The 24,341-nt window shown below is 45.7% G+C and overlaps 1 protein-coding gene across 2 annotated transcripts in view; it reads left to right on the forward strand.

Annotated features, from left to right (window-relative positions):
- The first annotated feature begins 14 nt into the window (after positions 1–14).
- LOC122560489 (uncharacterized protein C16orf96-like) overlaps positions 15–24,341 on the forward strand; it is a 101,740-nt gene continuing 77,413 nt past the window's right edge. For both annotated transcript variants that reach the window (XM_043711137.1, XM_043711138.1), the window contains exons 1-5: positions 15–703; positions 10,390–10,473; positions 17,970–18,017; positions 23,287–23,373; positions 23,854–23,934. In XM_043711137.1, the coding sequence (XP_043567072.1) occupies positions 170–703; positions 10,390–10,473; positions 17,970–18,017; positions 23,287–23,373; positions 23,854–23,934 (834 nt within the window). In that variant the 5' untranslated portion in view covers positions 15–169. The remainder of the gene's footprint in view (positions 704–10,389; positions 10,474–17,969; positions 18,018–23,286; positions 23,374–23,853; positions 23,935–24,341) is intronic.

Genomic DNA, 24,341 nt, shown 5'->3' on the forward strand with positions numbered 1-24,341 from the left:
TGGGGAGAGGGAAAAGAGAGAGAGAGTGATAGGGGGGAGGGGGTGCTGAAATGGGAGTCTCTCGGGAGTGCTGAAGGGGAGGGTGGAAGAAGAGGATCCGTTGCATTGAGTTGGCCCCACTGCAGGAGGGACATTAGCAGGAGGTAGGGGGGTGGGGGGGGTGTGCAGGATGGCACACACATTCACCCTGTCGGAGCTGGCCAACCTGGCCATCGGCACCCCCGAGGTGGGGGTGTGCAACTTCAACGCGCTGCACGCCCTGCTGCACGGCATCCTGGAGCAGCTGCACATCGGCGAGGCGCACAAGACGGTGGGCGAGGTGGAGCACGGCTTCATCAAACCGCAGAGCCCGGCCACGGGCACGGGCGCGGGCACGTCCCCCGGCTCCCCCGCCGAGGAAGCGGGCGCCAGGTCCCCCGCCAGCCCGCCCTCGTTGGCGGCAGCGGCGGCCCGGCCGGGCGACAGCGCCAAGGCGGCCTCCCTGTTCCACCAGCTGGAGGAGAAGGTGGCCAGGCTGCAGACCGCCCTGGAGTCCCTGAGCCAGCTGCCCAGCGCCCCGGAGCTGCTCGCCCGCAGTCAGGTGGAGCCCGCTCCCATCCGCAGGTTCTCGCTGTCCAGCAGCAGCACCGGGCCGGTCAAGGACATGTGGCAGCTGATGCAGGTCAAGAAGAAAGTGGAGGCCAACGAGGAAGGGGTCAACAAGGTGAGCTGAGCTGAGCTGAGCTGAGCTTCACGGCTTCAGCAGCACAAGTTGGAAGTCCGCTACGAAACACAGGCTGCTTCTCTCTCTCTCTCTCTCTCTCTCGCACCGCAGAGTTTCAGCATCCTACTGTTTTTTTTTCGCATTTACGATCCAGATTGATTGGAACTGAAAACAAAATCAAGTGCTGGAAATCACAGCGGGTCCAGAAAGGGTGAGGGACAACAAGCTTACGTTTCTGAGTCTTCATCAGAGCTGTAAACATGGAAAATATTGTGCTCCATAACTAAGAAATGGCTTGGTTTTCCTTTTCAAAAATATTAGCCAGGACAGTACACAGAAAGACCGTTTTTCAATGGTGTTATCCAATCATTTACACTCAGCTAAGAAGACAGGATTCCTGATGAAGGGCTTTTGCTCGAAACATTGATTCTCCTGCTCCTCGGATGCTGCCTGATCTGCTGTGCTTTTCCAGCATCACTCTAATCTTAACTCTGATCTCCAGCATCTGCAGCACTCACTTTCACTTCAGAAGACAGGACCTCAAGTTACTTCATCCATTGCTGCCAACAATGTAACACTCCCTCAGTACTGCACTGGAGACTGGGCTTTCTATTCTACCCAAGGTCTAGTTTTTAAACATCAGATTCATTCTTGGGTGTGGGGGTCACTGGTGGGACAAGGCTATGTTTGCTCAATCCTAACCACCCTTGAGATGGTGTTGGTGAGTTGCCTTTTTGAACTACTGCAGTTCTTGCAGTGCAGTGACACCTACAACGCTGTTGGGGGGGGGGGGGGGGGGGGAGTGCTGGGATTTTGACCCAGTGACACTGAAGAGCCTATGTCAATTTGGTTTCGTCCTCTTTCTTAGATTGGCTTGGGTTTTATTTTGCAATTGCACGGAATAACAAATCCCACTTCATCTGAACTGTCAACCCTCTTACTCCCCCAGCCCTTCAAGCCCTGCCACTATTGCATAAATGCCGCTCCCTTTTCACCTCATTTCAGCTCTGATGATGAAGTTAAAACTCCACACAACACCAGGTTACGGTCCAACAGGTTTATTTGGAAGCACTAGCTTTCAGAGCGCTGCCACTTCTGACAACTACCTGATGAAGGAGCAGCACTCCGAAAGCTAGTGCTTCCAAATAAACCTGTTGTTGTGTGATTTTTAACTTTGTACACCTCAGTCCAACACCAGTATCTCCAAATCAAAAACTGATGATGAAGAGTTGTCTAGACTGGCAACGATAGCTTGCTGTGTCTCCACGCATACTGCCTGACCTGCCAACCAATTTACACTCTTTCTCCCCCAGCACTTCAACCCCTCCCACCCCCAAACTATTGCATAAAAGCGGCCCTCCACAACTTCACATCAGCTGTGATGAAGAGCCATCTTAATTTGAAACGTTAGCTTGCGCTCTCTCCACGCGTGCTGTCTGACCCGCAGTGATTTCCAGCATTTTTTTGTTTTCGGTTACAATCTATCTGGATAATAAAACAGATGCTGAAACAAACCCACAGATTGCTGGAGAAACTCTGTGGAGAGAAAAGCAACTTTTTTATTGACAAAATATAGTGCATTCATCAGTCTTTATGTGCATACGCAATTTATAAAGCAGGTCTGTACAGTTCTTTGCACATGAAGAATGAACAAATATTGGGATTTGGTACTGAAAACAAAAAAAAGGTGCTGGAAATCACGGCGGGTCAGACGGCATCCATGCAGAGAGAGAGCGAGCTAATGTTTCGGATTTAGATGACTTTTTTTTCAGAGCTGATGTGAAGTTGTGAAGAGGCAGCATTTTTGCAATAGTTTGGGGGTGGGGGATTGGAGTGTACATAGATAGTTCAGATTAAATAGGATTTGTTATTCCCTGCAGTTGTAAAACAAAACCCATTCCTTTCTTATACAGGACAATATTTTGTGTATTAACAGCTCTAGACTGAAACATTAGCTTGCTCTCTCTCGACCCATTGTGATTTCCAGCATTTTTTGTTTTCACTTCAATGTTCACATAGATTTGAGGCATTGAGAGAGTCTGACAACTGAATAGCCCCCCATTGTACTATGGCAGAAAGACCTTAGAAGATAGTCTTTCCCCACTGCACCTCGGTGGCAGCTATCCCAAGCTTTAGTGCATCCCTGAGCACGCGCCAGTCTGCTACGCTCGGTTGGGGTCAACCCTTTACACTGAACATTTTTAGTCCGGAATGGAGTTCTTCAGAACAATATGACTCCCTTTTGAGTTTGAATTCTGAAGAAGTCACATTAGATTTAAAATCTTAACTGTTTTCTCTCTCTGTAGGTGCTGCCAAACCTGCTGAGTTTCTCCAACACTGTTTGTTCCACCGAGGTGACATACAGATGCTCGACTTTCAGTCACATTCTTCAAAAAGAAAGCCTCATGGGCTGAAAAAAAAAACAACTTGGGCCTAATCAAATTTCTATAAAATTCAGCGTATTTAGGTTTGTACAGATACCAGTTGTGGCTGTATGTTCACACATTTTGGAAACTGAATGTTTTAACTTGCCTCCCAGTTCCTACTTTCTATGCTGCTGGGTTAGGGTTGGGTGAAATATAAACATTTTCAAACGTTGCTCCAAGCAATCCACTTATAGAGTCATACAGATATACAGCATGGAAACAGACCCTTCGGTCCAACCCGTCCATGCTGACCAGATATCTCAACCCAATCTAGTCCCACCTGCCAGCACCCGGCCCATATCCCTCCAAACCCTTCCTATTCATATACCCATCCAAATGCCTCTTAAATGTTGCAATTGTACCAGCCTCCACCACTTCCTCTGGCAGCTCATTTCATATCCGTACCACTCTCTGTGTGAAAACGTTGCCCCTTAGGTCTCTTTGATATCTTTCCCCTCTCACCCTAAACCTATGCCCTCTAGTTCTGGACTCCCCGACCCCAGGGAAAAGACTTTGCCTATTTACCCTATCCAGGCCCCTCATAATTTTGTAAACCTCTATAAGGTCACCCCTCAGCCTCCAACGCTCCAGGGAAAACATGCCCCAGCCTGTTCAGCCTCTCCGTGTAGCTCAGATCCTCCAACCCTGGCAACATCCTAGTAAATCTTTTCTGAACCCTTTCAAGTTTCACAACATCCTTCCGATAGGAAGGAGACCCACTAGTGGGGACAAAATGAGAGTCGGCACTCATCCTGCTCCAAGGAAGTAAATTGCAGATTAAATATTGTGTGGGGGGGGGGTTCAAGGAATATGGCCACTCAAGGGAGGCGAATGCAACTCAAGGGAAAATTCAAGTGGCCTCATGGGTGGTACCAGTGTAAATGTTTCCTCGATGTGACCACCCCCTTCCCTGCCTGTGGCACCTACCCCCAGTCATAAACACTGTTAAAATCCCACAGTGTGTGGTTCTCAACCTAAATCCTGCCCCAGGGCTTTGGCAACTCACCCTTGTCAATATCTCTGCCCGTTGACCAGAATTAACTTTGCTCTACTGTAATGCTGTGAGGAGCATTAATTACTATTCATTTTAGACAGGCTGACCTCTTGCTAGTGAGAGTAGGAATAGGAGGATTGATCAGATGAATGTGCGGCTGAGGAGCTGGGGCGGAGGGCAGGGATCTACAGTTTTGGATCATTGGAATCTCTTCTGGGGTGGAAGGATGGGTTGCATCTAAATTAGAAGGGGACGAATATGCTGTCAGTGCTACTCAAGAGGCTTTAAGCTAGTGAGGGGGGGTGAGGAGCATGGAGGCAGTGGGACGCAAAGAGATAGTGAGAAAAGAGATAAGGGGCCTGTACAGTAGATAAGGGGAGCAAGTTCAATAGTCAAGGTAGGCAAGAGCTTAGCAGAGAGCGAGGTAAGACTGATAAATTAAACAACATTTATTTCAACGCAAGAGGCCTGACAGATAAGGCAGATGAATCTAGGGTGTAGTTGGGAACATGGGAGTGGAATACCACTGCTGTTACAGAAACATGGCGCAGGGATGGATAGCCGTTGGTGTCGAAAAGTGTGGTGCTGGAAAAGCACAGCTGGTCAGGCAGCATCAGAGGAGCAGGCGAGTAATAAGTTGGAGGTGGAGTAGACAGGTGGGAAGGAAGATGGACAGGTAGGCCAGTTCAAGAGGGCGGTGCCGAGTTGGTAGGTTGGCTTTGGGTTAAGGTGGGGGGAGGGGAGATGAAGAAACTGGCGAAAAGGACATTAATCCTGTAGTTGGAGGATCCGAAGGTGGAAGATGAGGCGTTCTTCCTCCAGGCGTTTGGTGGTTAGGGTTTGGTAGTGGAGGAGGCCCAGGACTTGCTTGTCCTTGGCGGAGTGGCAGGGAGAGTTAAAGTGTTCAGCCACAGGGCGGTGGGGTTGTTTAGTGTGTGTGTGTCCCAGAGATGTTCACTAAAAGGTTCCGCAAGTTGGCGTCCTGTCTCCCGAGTGTAGAGGAGACCACAACTGACACAGTAGATGACGTGATAATCTCCGTCAGATGTGGAAGGATCCTTTGTGGCCTTGGATGGAGGTGAGGGAGGAGGTGTGGGCACAGGTTTTGCACTTCTTGTGGTGGCAAGGAAGGTGCCGAGAGTGGAGGGTGGGTTGGTGGGGGCCGTGACCTAACAAGGGAGTCAGGGAGGGAATGATCTCTGTGAAACGCAGATGAGGTGGAGAGGGAAATAAATCCTTGGGGGTGGAGTCTGTTTGTAGGTGGCGAAAGTGGTGGAGGATGATGTATTTCATTTGGAGGTTGGTGTGGTGGAAGGTGAGGACCAAGAGAGTTCTGTCATTGTTGTGATTGGAGGTGTGGGGTTCAAGGGCAGAGGTGCAGGAGTGGTAGAGATGCAGTGGCGGGCATCGTCAACCACATGGAAGGGGAAATTGTGGTCCTTGAAGAAAGAGACTATCTGGAATGTTCTGTGATGGAGTTGGTCATCTTGGAAGCAGATGCAGCAGAGGTGGAGGCATTGGGAATAACGGATAGCATTTTTACAGGAGACAGGGTGGGAGGAGGTGTAGTCCAGGTAGCTGTGGGAGTTGGTGGATTTGAAGTAGATGTTCTTGTTGAGTCTGTTGCTGGAGATGAGGAGGTCCAGGAAGGGGAGGGAGGAGTCCAAGATGGTCCAGGTGAACTTGAGGTCAGGATGGAAGGTGTTGGTGAAGTTGATGAACTGTTCAACCTCCTTGCGGGAGCACGAGGTGGCACCAGTACAGTCAATGATGTAGCGGAGGAAAGGGTGTAGCTGTGGAAGAGGGACTGTTGCACATACCCAGCGAAGAGGCAGGCATGCAGCTGCCCATTCTACCCTTTGGTCTGGAGGAAGTGGGAGGATTTAAAGGAGAAATTGTTGAGGGTGAGGAGCAGTTCAGCCAATCGGATGGTACTGGTTGGGTGGACAGGAGCGGAAGAAATGGAGGCCTTGGAGGCCTTCGTCTTGGCGGATGCATGTGTATCGGATCGGATGTCCATGGGGAAGGAAAGGCGTTGGGAGCCAGGGAAATGAAAGTCACGGAGGAGTTGGAGGACATGGGTAGTGTCCTGAGCATATGTAGGGAGATCCTGGACCAAGGGGGACAGGACAGTGTCAAGGTATACAGAGGCAAGTTTGGTGGGGCAGGAGTAGGCTGAGACGATGGGTCGGCTGAGGCAGTCAGCTTTGTGAATCTTGGTAGGGGGTAGAATCGGGCGGTGCGGGGTTCCCAGACTGTGCGGTTGGAGGCTGTAGATTGGAGATCCCCAGAGGTGAAGTGGTTGTGGATGGTTTGGGAGATGATAACTTGGTGATGGGAGGTGAGGGCCTGGTTGAGGGGGCCGTAGGGGGAGGTGTCTGCGAGTTGGTGTCTGGCTTCAGCTGAGGTTGGTGCACCAAACTACCATTGTGCCCCCCTTCCCCCTTGTCCACTGGTTTGATGGTGAGGTTGGGGTTGGAGCAGAGGGAGTGGAGGGCTGTGCATTCCAAGGGGGAGAGATTGGTCTAGGTGAGAGGGGTGGACATGTTGAGGTGGTCAATGTCTCAGCAGCAGTTGGAAATGAAGAGATCGAGAGCGAGTACAGACCAGCACGGGGTGTCCAGGTTGAGGTGGGAGAAGGGGTCCTCGGAAGGTCGGCGGGAGTCCTGATGGAAAAAGTAAGCCCGGAGGCGGTGGAAGAAATGTTCAATGTTGCAATGCGTGTCTAATTCATTGACCCGGGAGCGTAGGGGGATGAAGGTGAGGGCTTTGCTGAGGACTGATCGTTCATCCTCCGTGAAGGGGAGGTCTGGGGGGATGGTAAAAACACAGCAGGGCTGGGAGCTTGGACCTGATGTGGGACTGGAGCAGGGAGTGAGGGCAGACATGGCCTCTGCAGCGGGTGTGGTTATGAGAACATGGCCAATGTCACCCATGGAAATGATGCTCACCTTGAGGCTCATTGGCATCTGCGGGGGCAGAAGTGAGGTCAACCGTGACGTTTGTGATGCTGTCGGCGGTGTTCTGGTGAGTGACGTCAGTGGGACTGGAAGCGGCTGATGCAGCGGCAATCCCTGGGGCAGATGTGATGTGCTGAATGGACTTTGTAGTGGTTTCAGCAGCAGTGGATCTTGCGGGGGTCACAGAAGTGGTTGCCTTGGAAACCATCGCAGATAGGACTGGCAGCTCCATGTTCTGGGAAATAGATGCGATAGAAAGGATAGAAAGTTGGAGCAAGAAAGGAGGGGGAGTGATGTTTCTGGTTAGAGATAATATTACAGCTATACTTAGGGAGAGGATATACCTGTGAATATGCTCCAGAAGTTATTTGCGTGGAGCTGAGAAATAAGAATGGGGATTGGACTAAAAGCCCCCCCGAGTAGTCAATGGGAAATTGAGAAGCAGATTTCTCAAGAGATTTCAGATATTTGTAAGAATGTTAGGGTTGTAATGCTGGGGGATTTTAACTTGCAAAACATAAACTGGGACCGTCGTAGTGCTAAGGGCTTGGATGGGGAGGAATTTGTTAAGTGTGTACGAGAAAACTTTCTTATTCAGTATGCAGATGTACCTACTAGAGAAGGAACAAAATGTGACTGAGGTGGGGGAGCACTTTGGGGCCAGTGACCATAGTTCCATTAGTTCTAAAATAGTTATGGAAAAGGATAGACCTGATCTAAAAGTTAAACTTATAAATTGGAGTAAGGCCAATTTTGACGGTATCTGGCAAGAACTTTCAAAAGTTGATTGGGAGAGGCTTTTCACAGGTGGAAAGCATGATGGTGAGAGTCTAGAGGCAGTTTTTTCCTGTTAGGATGAAAGGTAAGGCTGATAGGTGTAGGAATGCTGGTTGACCAGAGAAATTGAGGCTCTGGTCAAGTCACAGAAGGAGTCATATGGCGGATTTGGACAGCAGGGATCGAATGAATCCCTTGAGGAGTATAAGGGCAGTAGGAGTGTACTTGAGGGAAATCAGGAGTGCAGATGGGCGCATGAGATAGCTTTGGTGAATAGCGCTAAGGAGAATCAAAAGAGATTCTCCAAATACACTGAGGGCAAAAGAGTAACGAGGGAGAGAATAGGGCCCCTTAAAGATCAACAAGGCCATCTATGTGTGGAACTGCAGGAGATTGGTGAGATACTAAATGAGTATTTTGTGTCAGTATTTACTGTGGAGAAGAATATGGAAGCTAGAGAACTTGGAAAAACAAATAATGATATCTTGAAAAGTATCTGTATTACAGAGATGGAGATGCAGAGATGTGGATAAATCCCTGGGACCAGATGAGGTGCATCCCAGAGCTTTGTGCAAAGCTAGGGATGTGATTGCTGGACCCTTTGCTGAGATCCTTGATGCCTCAATAGCCTCAAATGAGGAGCCCGAAGACTGGAGGGTGGTTAATATGGTGCCATTATTTAAGAAAGGTGATAATGAAATGGTTAGCACTGCAGCCTCACAGCTCCAGGGTCCCAGGGTCAATTCCAGCCTCAGGTGACTGTCTGTGTGGAGTTTGCACATTCTCCCCGTGTCTGCGTGGGTATCCTCCGGGTGCTCTGGTTTCCTCCCACAGTCCAAAGATGTGCAGGTCAGGTGAATTGGCCATGCTAACTTGCCCGTAGTGTTCAGGGATATGTAGATTATGGGCATTAGTCAGGAGTAAATGTAGGGGATTGGGTCTGAATGGGTTACTCTTCAGAGGGTCAGTGTGGACTTGTTGGGCCGAAGGGCCTGTTTCCACACTGTAGGTATTCTATTATTCTATAAAAAGCCAGGGACCTATAGATCAGATTAGCCATGGTAAATGTGGCGTTATGCGAAGGGGTCTGTGTCTGGATGGGATGCTCTTTGGAGGGTCTGGGTAGATGGACTGAATGGCTTCTTTCTGCACATTGGGGATTCTGAGTAGTGGGAGGTACTAGTTGATCAAGGGGGTTGCACATGAGATGGTGATGTCTGTGGAAGAAAGGCAGATAAGGAGTGAGAAAAAGTGTGGCCCTGTGTTGGTGATTTCCTGCTAAACTGTGTTGGAGAGGAGGGAATTGTTGAAAATGGAGGATGATGAGTGAGGTGTTTTGAGGCAGGGTGAAAAATTGAACTCCTCTGAGATGTTCCATGTCAGGTAGTTGAAATTCTTGCTAGATTTCACCAGGCCTGGGCCTGGGACATGAGGAATTGTTAGGGTGGGCATGGTGGCTCAGTGGTTAGCACTGCTGCCTCACAGTCCCAGGGACCTGGGTTCGATTCCAGCCTCAGGCAACTGTCTGTGTGGAGTTTGCACATTCTCCCCGTGTCTGCGTGGGTTTCCTCTGAATGTTCCAGTTTCCTCCCACAATCCAAAGGTGTGCAGATCAGGTGAATTGGCCAAGTTCAATTGTCCATTGTGGTAGGTGCATTAGGCAGGGGAATGGCTCTGGGTGGGTTGCTCTTCAGAGGATCAGTGTGGACGTGTTGGGCCAAAGGACCTGTTTCCATACTGTAGGGAATCTAATCTAACCTAAACCTTTGGCACTGACCCTATCTGTGCCTGGGCTTGCTTTGTAATAGCACCAAGGGATGCCTTTTGTAGGTTGTGGGGACCAACTGTTCTCCCCTTTGCCCTCGGGGTATTAGGGTAGTTAAAGTCTGCCACTGTCAGGACCTGCATTTCTTAGTAATTCCCTAAACATTTTCTGTTCCTGTAGCTCACCCCCACCCAAAATACATCAAGAATTCTGCTCTACTGTTCTTAACCTTTGACCATTCAAGAACTTGCTAGGCTCAGGAATGTACTCCTTTGGCCTGTTGTTCCTCCTAATGGCATTCAATGCTGAATACTGGTTTTAAACTGCCATGCTTCTACATTTCCTGTCTCTTCACCCCCTTCCAGTGAGCAGTTACTTGCTATTTCTGGCACATTTAATCTGAATCGTTTCTCTAATTTTGGAGATTGCAGGATTGCTGCTCTCCAGCATGGGTATTGCTCTTCTGTTAGTTTGACAGAAACACCATTAAAATTACTGGCAAATGAAATGAGAGCAGCCTGAATTATCAGAAATATCAGCACATCTTGGAAATTACATTCTGCAGCAGATTATTGCCACAGACAGTATTCTGGTGTACAAAGATAATTTGCTGCAATATCAAAGCAACATAGCATAGATTTGGAATGATGATAGAAAATGCTACCTGTTTCGTTTTCCATAGGTGCTGCCAGATCTAAAGTCTTTTAGTTGCTGTTTTATGTTTTATCTGCAATCAAAGTAATCACATTTGCTTTTTGTTTCAGGCTATGACAACTTTACAAGAGTTAATGAATTCGATTAATCTATTAAACAACACTAATGAAACGCTGAGGAAGGAGCTTGACAAAGTAAGTTAGTAACATACTTAATTTACTTAGAGAATATACTTCTATGTTTCCTTAATCTGACTGTGAGTAGATTCCACACTGATTAGCAAGAAAGAAACCAGCTCTTCCTCAGAGGAGAAGTTTATTGACTTGCTCAGTCTTAACCCTCTAACAGCCCTAGTGTCCAAGATATCCACTATGTATGTGTGCTTAAAGAAAATTGATTCCACTAAAGTTTCTCTAAACTTTAATGACAATATGTTAACAAGGGTGGCATGGTGGCTCAGTGGTTAGCACTGCTGCCTCGCAGTGCCAGGGGCCTGGATTCAATTCTGCCTGTCTGTGTGGAGTTTGCATGTTCTCTCCATGTCGGCTCCGGTTTCCGCCCACAGTCCAAAGCTGTGCAGATTAGGGTGGATTGGCTGTGCTAACTTCCCCTATAGTATCCTGGGATGTGCAGGCTTGGTGGGTTAGCCATAGGAAATGCATGGTTGTAGGGATTGGGTAGAAGGATGGGTCTGGGTGGGATGCTCTTCAGAAGGTCAGTGTGGACTCGAAGGGCCGAATGGCCTGCGTCTACACTGTAGGGATTCTATAAGTCTTAACAATATGATTGAGTAAACGTGACTAGTGGCTAGTCTTCATGAACTCCATTTCTTTTACCATACTTTTGTAATGGCTTTAAAAGGCATGAGAGCTTTTATATATTTGATTTGATAGTAGATTAGCTTAAAAGAGCCTCACCAATTCTGTCATCCTTTCCCTTGAATTGCTTTATACAAGAGGTCAAGACCATCCTCCATTATCTTTATGCATTGCAGTGGACCCTCTAACATGTCAGCTATGACTAGCATTTATATTGTACATTTAATAAAACAATATATCTCAATTAAATAGCTCCCAATAAATCTTTATCCCCGATGCAAACCCCAATCTCTTTCCGCAGTAATAGGTTCGCAACTTATTTATCAGATTTGACCTTGGAATAAGTTTCCACCACCTGCTTGCACTGTCACCTGACTTGGTCATGCCTTAGCTTGTCTACTGCAGAAGCCCTCAGCATTGCTTCTGTGACCTCTAAGCTTGACTATTCCTATGTTTTCTCCAAAGCTTGAAGTCCAAACATATGCAGCCATTCCTACCTCACGCTGTTCACCCTTCATCCCCTTGCTCCCTGTTCTAGCCTGGCTCCAGGCTGAGGGATGCCAGAACTTTTAAAATTCTCATTCTTGTTTCTAAGGATGTTCACTCAGTCTATCCCTGGCCTCATCCTCCAGTTCATAACTCGTGGCCTTGCTTTCATTTATCCAGATCCTATGTTCTGGAATTCTCTCCTTCAACTTGCCTTTTGTCCTTTAAGATATTCCCTTAAAACTATTCATTTTGGTTATCTGCACTAATATTTGGCTTGGTGTAAATTTTCTTGTGCAAATAACTCTGTGAAGGAAGTTGACATGTTTTATTATGTTAAATGCTCATTTTTTTCAATTGTCTGCAGCCCTACATGTGGTGTCTTCTCCTTCAAGCACGTGTTCTTGCTCTAACTCTGCTCAGTCTCTATTGCCCATCCCAAGCTGCAGTTCCATTTGCACAAAGGTGTTCCTAATCCATTCCCCTCTCAGTTTCTATGTTCAGTAACTTCTTATCCTCTGTCATTTCAATCTGTCTCCACTTGGGCTGCTCTGAGTTTATTCTGCCTCTTCACTTCTCCTTCCAGGTAAAGCTTGCTCCTCATGAACATGACTGACCCTTTGACCTTGCCCAGTCTATGTTGCCTATCTATTCTCACTGTCTGAATCACAGGCCAGGTCACCTCCTCACTTGCTGTATTTCCACCTCTTCCCCTTCCATAGAGTTATAGTCATTCCATCCTTGAATAATGCTGTTCACTAAATCCGTAGTAATGGCCTTTTTAAACTCCCAATTGCCCAGCACGAATGATCAGAGGCCAGATGTTGTCAAAAGTTTACTTTTATAGCAGTCGGTCAGGACATCATAACATGCCCGCTTGCTGCCTTGACTGTCAGATAAACTTATGGTTCATTAACTAACACCCAACAGGCACATGTTAATGCATTGAAAACAACAATGCTGAAGATACAGTGGGTCAGACAGCATCCATGGAGAGAGAACAAGCTAACATTTCAAGGCTAGATGACGCTTCTGAGCCTCTCTATCTTTCTCTCACACACACACACACATACATTCTGGCTCAATCTTTCACTCTCACACACACACACTTTCTCAATCTCTCACTCTCACACACACACACGCACACACACTTTCTCTTTCTCAAGCATACATACACACAGACTGTCTTTCTCAATCACACACACTTGCCCTCTCTCTCTCACACACACACACACATACACACACTTGGTCTCAATCTCTCTCAATCACCACATACAAACAACCTCTCTCTCAATCACACACACTCCCTCTCTCAATTTCACACACAATTTCTCTCTCAATCACACATATGCACCCGCTCTCAATTACATCCACACACACACAATCTCTCTTTCTCAATCTCATACACTGTCAATCACACACACACAGTCTCTCGCTCTCTCAATCTCTCACACACACACTCGCTCTCTCAATCTCTCACCCACACTCTCTCTCAATTTCACACACATTCTCAATTTCATGCACACTCTCTCTTTCAATTGCTGTCAATCTCACACGCATGCTCTCTCAATCTCATACACACTTTCTCAATCTCACATGCGTGCTCTCTCACTCTCACAGATGTGCTCTCACATGCATGCTCGCTCTCTCACATGCACACTGTGTCTTGCATGCTGTCTCTCTCAATCACTCAGACTCTAAAGTGTGCTTTCTCAATTTCATGCTCTCTCTCTCTTTCAATTGCTCACACTTTCGCATGCGCACTGTCTCTCAACTGCTCACATACAAAATGTCTCACTCGTGCTAGTGTCACATTTCTGTTGTCCCACATGGAGCACTGAGCATGATTATCCACAAAATGGACACTAATTGACCGTTTGGTGGATGTGAGGCAGGAATGTTACCCACAGCCCTTCTGACCTGGAACTTGCTTCTGTGGAGGTAGGAAGATGTCAGGGGATTCTCACAAATCTCCCTACCTCATAATAGACCAAATGACCATAAGATATAGGGGCAGAATTTGGCCATTCAGTCCATCGAGTCTGCTCCAACATTCAATCATGGCTGATATGTTTCTCAACCCCATTGTCCTGCCTTCTCCCTGTAACTCTTGTTCTCCCTACTATTCGAGAATCAGTCTTTGCCTTAAATACACTGAGTGGCTTGGCCTCCAGAGCCGAATGTGACAATGAGTTCCACTGATTCTGCACCTTTTGGCTGAAGAAATTCCTCCTTATCTCGGATCTAAAGGGTCGCCCCCCCCCTTCCCTCTGAGGCTGTGTCCTTGGATCCTAGTCTCTCCTACTGGTTAAACATCTTCTCCACATCCACTCCATGCAGGCCTGTCAGTATTCTGTAAATTTCAATGCGATCTCCCCTCATCCTGCTAAGCTCCATCGAGTACAGAGCCAGAGTCCTCAACCGCTCCTTATATGACCAGTCCTTCACCCCAAGGATCATTCCTGTAAACCTGCTTTGGACTCCTCCAAGGCCAGCATAATCCTTCCTTAGATACAGAGCCCAAAACTGCTCACAATATTCCAAATGCAGTCTGAGCTTATACAGTCTGAGCAGGACATCTCTGCTCTTGTATTCTAGCCCTCTTGAAATGAGTGCTAGCATTGCATTTGCCTTCCTAACTGCCAAGTGCATGTTAACCTTAAGGGAATCTTGAACTAGGACACCCTTTGAGCTTCAGATTTCTGAAGACTTTCCCCATTTAGAAAATAGACTATCCCTCTATTCCTCCTACCAAAATGCATAACTGCCTATTTTTCAACATTGCACTCCATCTGCCACTTCTTTGCCCACTCTCCTAACCTGTTCAAGTCTTTCTGCAGCCTCCCCCCTTCTTCAACACTACCTGCCCCTCCACCTATCTTTGTGTTGTATGTAAATATAGCCACAATGCCCTCAATTCCTTTATCCAGATTGTTAATGTATCATGTGAGTAGTTGTGGTCCCAACACTGACCCCTGTGGAACTCCTGAAAATGATCCCTTTATCCCTACTGCCTGCCTTCTGTCAGTCAGCCAATCCTTTATCCATGACAGTACCTTGCCCCTAATACCTTTTATTTAGCAGCCTCCTGTGTGTCACCATATCAAAGGCCTTCCAGAAATCCAAATAGATCACATCCACTGGCTCTCCTTTGTCTAACTTACTTGCTACTTCCTCAAGGAATTCTAACAGATTTGTCAGGCATGATGAAGCTGTGCTGACTCAGCCCTATTTTACCATGCACTTCCAAGTACAAAGAAGCCTTGCTTATCCAGCATTCGATTATCCGAATTTCGGATTATCCGGCAAGATCGCAAGGTCGGGGTGCTTGGTTAAACTCGATTAGCCGAATATTCGATTATCTGAACAAAATACTTCCTGACCGTGTCACTCAGTTATTTGAGGTTCCTCTGTACTCTGCATTCTCAACCATAATAGTGGACTCTAAATCTAACCAATCAAGTTCAGGCTAACCAGCCTATAACTTCCTGCCCTCTGTCTCCCTCCCTTCTTAAACAGGAGTGTTATAATAGGCATTTTCCAGTCCTTCGGGACCCTCCCTGACTGCAGTGATTCCTGAAAGATCACCACCAATGCCTGTACAACCTCCTCAGCTACCTCCATCAGAATGCTGAGGCATGATCCATCTGACCAGGGTGATTTATCCACCTTCAGACCTTCCAGCTTCCCCAGCACCTTTCTCCTTAGTGATGTCCACGACACTCACCTCTGCTCACTGACTTTATTGAAGTTCTGGTACGTTGCTGGTATCTTCTGCTGTGAAAACTGATGCAAAGCGCCCATTCAGTTCCTCTGCCATTTCTTTGTTCCCCATTTCTACTTTTCCAGCCTCATTTTCCAGTGTCCACTCTTGCCTCTCTCTTACCGACTTACACATCTAAAATAAAAATCTTCTTCTATATTGCTCACTAGCTTACCCTCATTGTTCATCTTCTCCACGCTGATTGCTTTTTTCTCTTTAGCCTCTGCTGGTTTTTAAAGGCTTCCCAATTCTCTGGCTTCCCACTAATCTTCACCACGATATCTCCTTTCTCCATTGTTGTTTTGCTGTCCCTGACTTGCCTTGTCAGTCAGGGCTCCCTGTAATATGGTTCTTCTTCCTTGAGGGTGAATTTCTGTTGCGCCTCCCGAATTACCCTGAGAAATCCCTGCCATTACTGCTCCACCCTCTCCAGTGCGGCCAGCTCACCCCTTACGTCTTTAGATTTACATCTTATTGTCACGTGTGCTCAAGTACAGGAGTACAGTGAAAAGTGTCTCCTGTCGCCACACACGGTGCCATCTTGGGTACAAAGCTACCGAGGTGCAAAAAAAAACCTCAGTACAAAGTAGTAAAAGAAACAAAGTTAAAGACCTTCATAGAATTAATAGAAAAATAAAGAAATATGGTAATAGAGGTGTTCCCCCCCGACCGCATCCGCGGGTGATACATTCCAAGACCTACCACAGATGCCTGAAACCGCAGATACCAGCGAACCCTATCGTTTAAGTGGAACATTTACCTCCCTGGCAGCCCCCGAGAATTATTTCTGGAATGTTCCATGTAATATTTTCGGGCCTTGGTAAACTGTGGATAACTGAAACCGAATCGGCAGATACTGGGTTCTACTGCAGTTAACATTAAAGTCCTTCTCAATGTAACCTGGAAAAGTAAAAGGAATAAAGTTAGAAATTCAACAGATTTTGATGAGTGCTTGACCCGCTCTCCGGGAGACTTTAGCTGCATGTTCTTGTCACTGCCACAGATACCAGGGGTACTGGCCTCACTGCTTTGTAGTTACCTTTACTCAATTTCTTATATACTCTTAACTCAATACGTTCACGGCCTCCCATCTCCTTCCTCGCCCGCTGTAGGCCCGGAATATTCCGCCCACTATTTCAAGTCGTGTAGCCAAATCCTAACCTTCCCTGAATATAAATGCTTCTCATTCCCCTCGAAATCTCATGTCTTTTTTTTGAAGCTCTGACCTCCAGGTCCCAGTCATTCATATTAAACAAGAATAGAAATGGTTTTTCATGTTGATTCCCAGGGGGGCTGAACTGGAGAAGAAGTTCTCTCAAGTTAGAAAAGTATTTGTTCCTCTGTGTTTCTGATTTCTTGTTAATACATATCTCTCATCCAATTTCTATATATAAAAAAAAATTAGTTCATTATCAAGTTGGACCGTGCTGTGGCAAGTGATTGACATGTGTAGAATAGAACAGAATAGCCTTTAATGCCACATCCACTTGAATGAATGCAGTGAAAAGTTTGTAATGTCGCCTCTTGGTGCCATCTTAGGTACAGAGTACCTTGTGTTGTACTTTATAACAATGAGTATCTTACAGTAGCACACAACTGGCTACAATGTGCCAAGGAAGGACCTGAGGTGATGAAAGGCATTAAATCCGTGCAAGTCTTTATTTCTAATTTCACTCCTTGCCCTTCTTGTGCTGTTTAAAGTACCTACTTGAGCCTGTATTTTACCTGGTTTTCTCCTGTATTCTGTGTTTGACGTTTGCTGTAAATCCTTTTCTCTTTAATTTTAAGCTCGGCATCCTTCACGGTGGCACAGTGGTTAGCACTGCTGCCTCACAGCGCCAGGGACCTGGGCTCGATTCCAGCCTTGGGCGACTGTCTGTGTGGAGTTTGCACGTTCTCCCCATGTCTGCGCGGGTGCTCCGGTTTCCTTCCACAGTCCAAAGATGTGCAGGTTAGGTGGATCGGCCATTCTAAATTGCCCCATAGCGTCCAGGGATGTGTAAGTTGGGTGGATTAGTGGGGAGGGGGTGGGTCTGGGTGGGGAGGCTCTTCGGAGGGTTGGGTGGACTTGATGGGCTGAATGGCCTGCTTCCACACTGCAGGGATTTAATGATTCTAAAATGGAAGATTCTGCCTTTCCCAAGACTTGGGGGTAGGAAGGATTCATGGAATTGATTGCAGCACCACTCGCTCAAATGTTGGCATCAGCGAATTTGAGAGTCCTCTTGGACCATGTTTTGTGACCAGATGGCACTTGTGAACTCATGACCCTGTCCAAATAAATTGAGTGTGATGCAAAGCTCCTTTAGAAAGCTGTGAAAGAGCTGGTGCCCCAGAAGGCTGCTGAATGCTCCAGGCTCCCGGCCAGTTCAATTGTTTGCACTTGTTTTACATGATGTTTGCACCAACAGATATTTCACTCCCTCTGCAGAACATTGGAGGGCTTCGTCCTGTCAATGACCTTGAGTAAAATCAAGGCTGGACTACCTTACTCAGCAGCATTTTCCGATGCTGCTTCCGAATGGAAATGCACCATGCCTGCTTTTCTCACCAGACCACAGTGCTCTATTTTTGTGCGCAGACTTAGAAATTAATCTTAATTGAAAATGTTTTGTATCCATAGGCAAACCAAAGCAAAGCACAAAGTTCGGAGGAAATGTCCCGTAAAGTGGTGAGTAATGAATAGGAACCGTTCAGTTATTGATATTCAAAGGGGAGTAGCAAAGTCAGGGTAAATTGCATAACTACAGAGTGGTTTGTAATGTGAGTAGAAATGAGGTCTCAATCTAGAATGTATTCCTTGCTTTGAAGATTTCTGCCTTCGCTCAGTTGAAAGATGTGCTAAGATTTAAGAAAAAACACCATCGCCTATAATTCCCTAGTGCACGAACGATTTCACAGGATTTTGACCTTTTTATGTTCAGTGTAGTGTGAAACTATTTGTATGATTACTTGGCCAAGGTGGTTCACAGTTGATTAATAGACGGGCTTAGGAACAGGACTAGACCATTTCATTGTCCCAACCACCTTTTGCTGTCCATGAGATCGTGTTTGCTTTGTGACTTAACACTGCTACTCCTAATTTAGATGTTCCAAATGCACCCATCTTTGTCCCATGTCTCTGAATACATTAGGTTGAAATTCATCTATTTGTGAGAGAGTTTGAAAATATTCCCACCCGTTCCATGTTGAAGTGTTTTCTAATTTGCCTTCTGAAAGGTCAGATTCTAACTTTTAGATTATGCTTCTTTAGATCATTTCATCAAGTTTTTGACAGTTCTGACCTGAGAATTACAGATATTATGAGATCACATTAAAAAACCTCAGTTAACCACTAAAATGTTTGCTATTGTTTTGCAAGGTAATCCATACAGTTCTCTAATGTAATAGAACACAGTGTTCTAAGGAAAGTTATTCCTGCATGTCATTGATTGTATTGTTCAGTGATTGATATTATCGCCATAAAGTACTGACATTCTAAAGTTATATTCTTTCATTAACACAGTTAAAGCTAAATCTGCTGTGTTGGATGTATCCCTCACCTTGTTCCTTGGCTCAATTCTGATCAAGTCAATGGAGTTCACGCGATCTTCCAGATTTGACGTTGAGAGAGTGGTGCTGGAAGAGCACAGCAGGTCAGGCAGCATTTGGGGAGCAGGAAAATCAACGTTTCGAGCAAGAGCCTGATGAAGGGTTCTTGCCTGAAATGTAGATTTTCCTGCTCCTCGGATGCTGCCTGACCTGCTGTGCTTTTCCAGCACCACTCTCTTGACTCTGATCTCCAGCATCTGCATTCCTCACTTGCTCCCAGATTTGAAGTTTGTCAGCTACTAATTAGATGTCCTTATCGAGACTCAGATGCTGACAGGAGTAATTGTTTGCGAGAGCTTTTTTCTGTTTAATAACTTTTTTATTCTGTCTTGACAACAATGACTGACGTTTTATTATGAAAAAGAAATAGTGTCACAAAAGCTTCTCAGTTCAGCAATTTTAGGGACGATTTGTTGTCGGTCCCCGTTCTCAATTTTCCCACGCTGTACACTTCCAAATTCCATGATGTGGAGGTGCGAGTGTTGGACTGGGGTGGTCAAAGTCAGAAGTCACAAGACACCAGGTTATAGGGAAAAATTGAGATGCTGGAGAGTCAGAGTCGAAAAGTGTGGCGCTGGAAAAGCACAGTAGGTCAGGCAGCATCCGAAGAGCAGAAGAGTTGATGTTTCGGGCGTAAGGTCTTCATCAGGAATGTTGCAATGTACATTTACCAATATCTATACATGTACTTAAAAGCAGAGATTTCACAACTTGTATTCCCCTGAATTCAGAATGCCAGAAAGTCATTTCACCCAAGGAAGAAACAGCACTCCAAAAGCTTGTGATTTTCAAGTGAACCTGTTGGACTGTAACCTGGTGTTGTGTGACTAATGACATTCTGAATACAAGGGAATACAACTTGTGAAATCTCTGCTATTAAGCCTTGGTATAGGTTTTGGTAAGTGTACGATGTACTTCCAATCAGACCAATGTTTCCATCCTGAGGCCTGATGCTCAGGGCTGCTCATAACACTCCAGCATGTTCACCAAACAATGCCCTGTACAGCTGAAACATGACTCCTCCTCCACTTGGTCATTCTGAATATAAAGGCAAGCGTTCCATTGAACCTTTTGAGTATTTTCTGTCCATGTTCATAGCTGATTTATTTTCACAAAACATAGAAACATAGGAAATGGGTGCAGGAGTAGGCCATTCAGCCCTTCAAGCCTGCCCCACCATTCAATATGATCATGGCTGATCATGCAATCTCAGTATCTCACTTCTGCTTTCTCCTCATACCCTTTGACCTTTTTAGCCGCAAGGGCCATGATCAGCTCCCTCATGAATTTTATCGAACGAATTGGCCCCAACAGCTTCCTGTGGGAGAGAATTCCGTAGGTTCACAGCTCTGAGTGAAGACATTCTGCCTCATCTCAGTCCTTAATGGCTTCCCCCTTATGAGGAGGTTAGGTTGGATTGCCCATTGTGTCCAGGGTGTATAGGCCAATGGGTTAGCCATGGGAAATGCAGGGTTACAGGGATGGGGTCAGTCTTTGTAGGATGCTCTTCGGAGGGTCAGTGTGGATCGGATGGGTCGCATGGCCTACTTCCATGGGATTCTACGAATGTCTATGAGGCAAAAGATGGCAAATTTGCGAGCAATGCAAAATTAAGAATTAGGAGCAGGAGTAGGCCATCTGGCCCCTCGAGCCTGCTCCCCTATTTAATAAGATCATGACTCTTCTTTAAGTGGGGTCAGCTCCACCTACCTGCCCTCTCGTCATAACCCTTAATTGCTTTATTGTTCAAAAAATTATCTAACTTAGTTTTAACAATATTTACTGAGGAAGCCTCAACCACTTCACTGGGCGGGGAGTTTCCTAGATTCACAACCCTCTGGGTGAAGAAGTTCCTTCTCAATTCGGTCCTAAATCTGCTCCCTGTGATTTTGAGGCTGTGCCCTTTTGTCCTCGTTTCACCTGCCAGTGGAAATATCTTCTCTACTCATATCCTATCTATTCCCTTCATTATTTTATAGGTTTCTATAAGATCCCCCCTCATTCTTCTGAATTCCAATGAATATAATCCCAATCTACTCAGTCTCTCCTCATAAGCCAACTCCCTTAACTCTGGAATCAACCTCCTCCCCACCCCCCGCCAGTGCCAGTACATCCTTTCTCATGTAAGGAGAACAAAACTGCACACAGTACTCCAGGTGTGGCCTCACCAGCACCCTATACACTTGCAACGTAATCTCCCTGCTTTTAAACTCAATCCCTTTAGCAATGAAGGACAAAATTCCATTTGCCTTCCTAATTACCTATTGCAAAAGCAGACCAACCTTCTATGATTCCTACTCAAGAACACCCAGGTCCCTCTGCACAGCAGCATGCTGCAATTTTTTACCATTCAAGTAATAGTCCTTTTTACTGTTAACCTACCAAAATGGATGAGTTCACATTTAACAACATTGTACTCCATCCACCACACCTTTGCCCACTCACTTAAACTATCAATGTACCTTTGCAAAGTTTCACAAACCTCTGCACACTTTGAACAGTAGACTGTTCATCTAGTGTCATCCGGAAATTTTAACATACTATTCATGGTCACCAACTCCAAGTCATCTGTGTAAATTGTGACTAGATGCTGTCCCAACACTGATCCCTGAGGCACATCACAGGTGACTGACTGCCAACCAGAATATCACTCATTTACCCCCAGTATTTGCTTCCTGTTAGTTAACCAACCCTCCATCTATGCTGATGCATTGCCTGGAATGTCACGCTTGCAGCAGCCTTTTGTGCGGCACCTTGTCGAATGCCTTTTGGAAATCTAGATACAGCACATCTACTGGGTGCCCGTTGTCTGCCTTGCTCATAAAGTCCTTGTAGAATTCCAGGAGATTAGTTAAACATGACCCATGAACCCATGCTGCATCTGCCCAAAGAGACAATTGCTAACTAAATGCCTCACTATTTCTTCCTTTTCCCCACTACAGAAGTTAAGCTAACCAATCTATAACTCCCCACTCCAGCACCACTAATCCAGAATCTGGTTTCCAGCATCTGCAGTCATTGTTTTTACCACCTTCATGAACCCATGCTGCATCTGCCCAAAGAGACAATTGCTAACTAGATGCCTCACTATTTCTTCCTTTTCCCCACTACAGAAGTTAAGCTAACCAATCTATAACTCCCCACCTTCTGACCACCTCCTTTTTTTGTTAAACAGTTGTTGTTTTCCAATCTGCTGGAAATGCCCCAGAGTCCAGTGAACTTTGGAAAGTTACCACAAGTGCCTTTGCTATTTCTCCCGCCATCCCTTTTCGTACCCTGGGATGCATTCCATCAGGGCCAGGAGACTAGGAGGAAAGTATGTTGTGAAGAAGGTACGAGGAGTTTGCAACAGTTAAGATCGTTCGAGTGAGGGGGCAAAAATCTGGCAGACGGGGTATAATGTGGAAATTGTTCGCTTTGGCAGGAAGAATAAAAGCAGATTGTTGTTTAAGAGGAGAATGACTTACTACAGGATTCCAAGTTACTGCAAAATTTGGGTGTTAATACTTCAGGAGTCGTGAAATATTAATATGCAGGTGGTGTACAAAATCACGCAGGTTAGTGGGACATTATCCTTTATTGCAAAGGGGGGTCAAACATTATGTGGAATTTGCAACCCACACACAGTAACCATGATCTTGTTGAATGGCGAGCAAACTCACGGAGCTGAATGGTCTCCTGCTTCTGTTTTGTATAAAAAAATGTTATTACTTTCCCTCCAAAATTCTCCATTCTTCTCCCTTCTAATCTGCTGATGCTTAGGAAAGGGTTGCAGGCTGCATCCACCAGAATAGACACTTCACTCACCTTCCTTTTCAACTCTGCGTGGTTTTCAGTGAGCTTCACCAACATACAGGAACCCTGCTAGGTTTATTGCTCCCACCTCCTTCACTGAAGGCATTAAAGCACTTTAAAATTGGGTGAAGACATCGGACAGCAGCGTGCTATTCCACTATGTAGGGCTTCACATCAAGCCACAACCTTACTATCAATTCAGAAAAATCAGTGTTCAAACTTTTTGTCATTTACATAAATGATTTGGATGCGAGCATAAGAGGGAGGGATATGGGCCGGGTGCTGGCAGGTGGGACTAGAGTGGGTTGGGATATCTGGTCGGCATGGATGGGTTGGACCGAAGGGTCTGTTTCCATGCTGTACATCTCGATGACTCTATGACCTGGTGTTCATTAATTTTCTCTCCAGCCTTATTTCCTTGCACTCTGTTGTTTGATTTAGGAGGTAATCAAGGGACCTGCAAGCAACATGGTGTCAGTGACCGTGAATTTGAAATTGATTGGCATTTTTAATGATCTCTTAGTAACAAAATCCTTTTGATTTCTTCTGACTAGAATAACATCATGGATCAGTTGAGTAATATTCCAGATGGAAAAAATCTTGTTCAGTGGAATGTCCTGCAGACGATGTTGAACAAAGAGGTGAGTAAAGGATTTGGGTCACAGTTGAGGCTAAGTGTTGCATTTTCAGACGCGCCGTGGGGACCTTTAGAGAGCCTGCGAGGATGACTGATTATGATTGTAATTGTTGGACTCCAAACATGGTTTCAAATCCTGTGGCGCTAGACAATAAAGGAGAGAAATTCGGCTATCAAGCCGGAATTGAGAGGTGAAATGAACAAAAGACTGGTTCAAGATATTTAATTTTTTAGCAGGGTTGTATACTTCAGGGTTGTATATTTGCTAACAGGCCAGCTGCCAAGTAATGGACATACAGAGAGAGAGAGAGAGAGAGATGTAGACCACTTATATTAGACCCTTACATGTCATGATGTCATCTGGCTGAATTAAAAATAGAGTGCCTTTCTGAGACGTGTGGAAAAATGTAACACTCTAATTTAGAATCAGAGCTGCTTGCAATCAATAATCAAAGTTAACCTTTCTTGTATTCTTTATTCTTAGCTTGAGTTTGATGCAAAACTTAATTCGCTCAATCTGCAGAATGAAATGGTATCTCCAGATGAAGGAGAGAGTGAGAAATCAGTAAGTGAAGTTACTGCGTCCGTAATAATTTATTTTAAGTTAATAATTCTGTGTTTGGTCTGTTACTTTACCATTAGGATGCAACAAAATGAATTTTAAAAATTAATTTCTGGTTTTTGATAGTATTGTTGAAGCTTGCACACTTGAAGGACTGTGTTCTCTGTGAAGTTGAAATAACAATAGCACTGTGATGGTTAATGGTTATTTAAACAAATAAGCCAGGCCATGTAAACTGACTGTAAAGCTGGCAGAGCTGGCAATATATGATTCAGACTGATAGTTTGTGAAGGAAAGCCGCAAGGTAGGACTTACACACACATTCTGCACTGAAAAACTGACCTAAAGTGAGTAATAAGTTAACAAAGTGGACTGTCCCATTTGCTGATACAAAACTTTAAATGACAGAA

Source organism: Chiloscyllium plagiosum, chromosome 21, assembly GCF_004010195.1.
Source record: "Chiloscyllium plagiosum isolate BGI_BamShark_2017 chromosome 21, ASM401019v2, whole genome shotgun sequence".
Lineage (NCBI taxonomy): Eukaryota > Metazoa > Chordata > Chondrichthyes > Orectolobiformes > Hemiscylliidae > Chiloscyllium > Chiloscyllium plagiosum.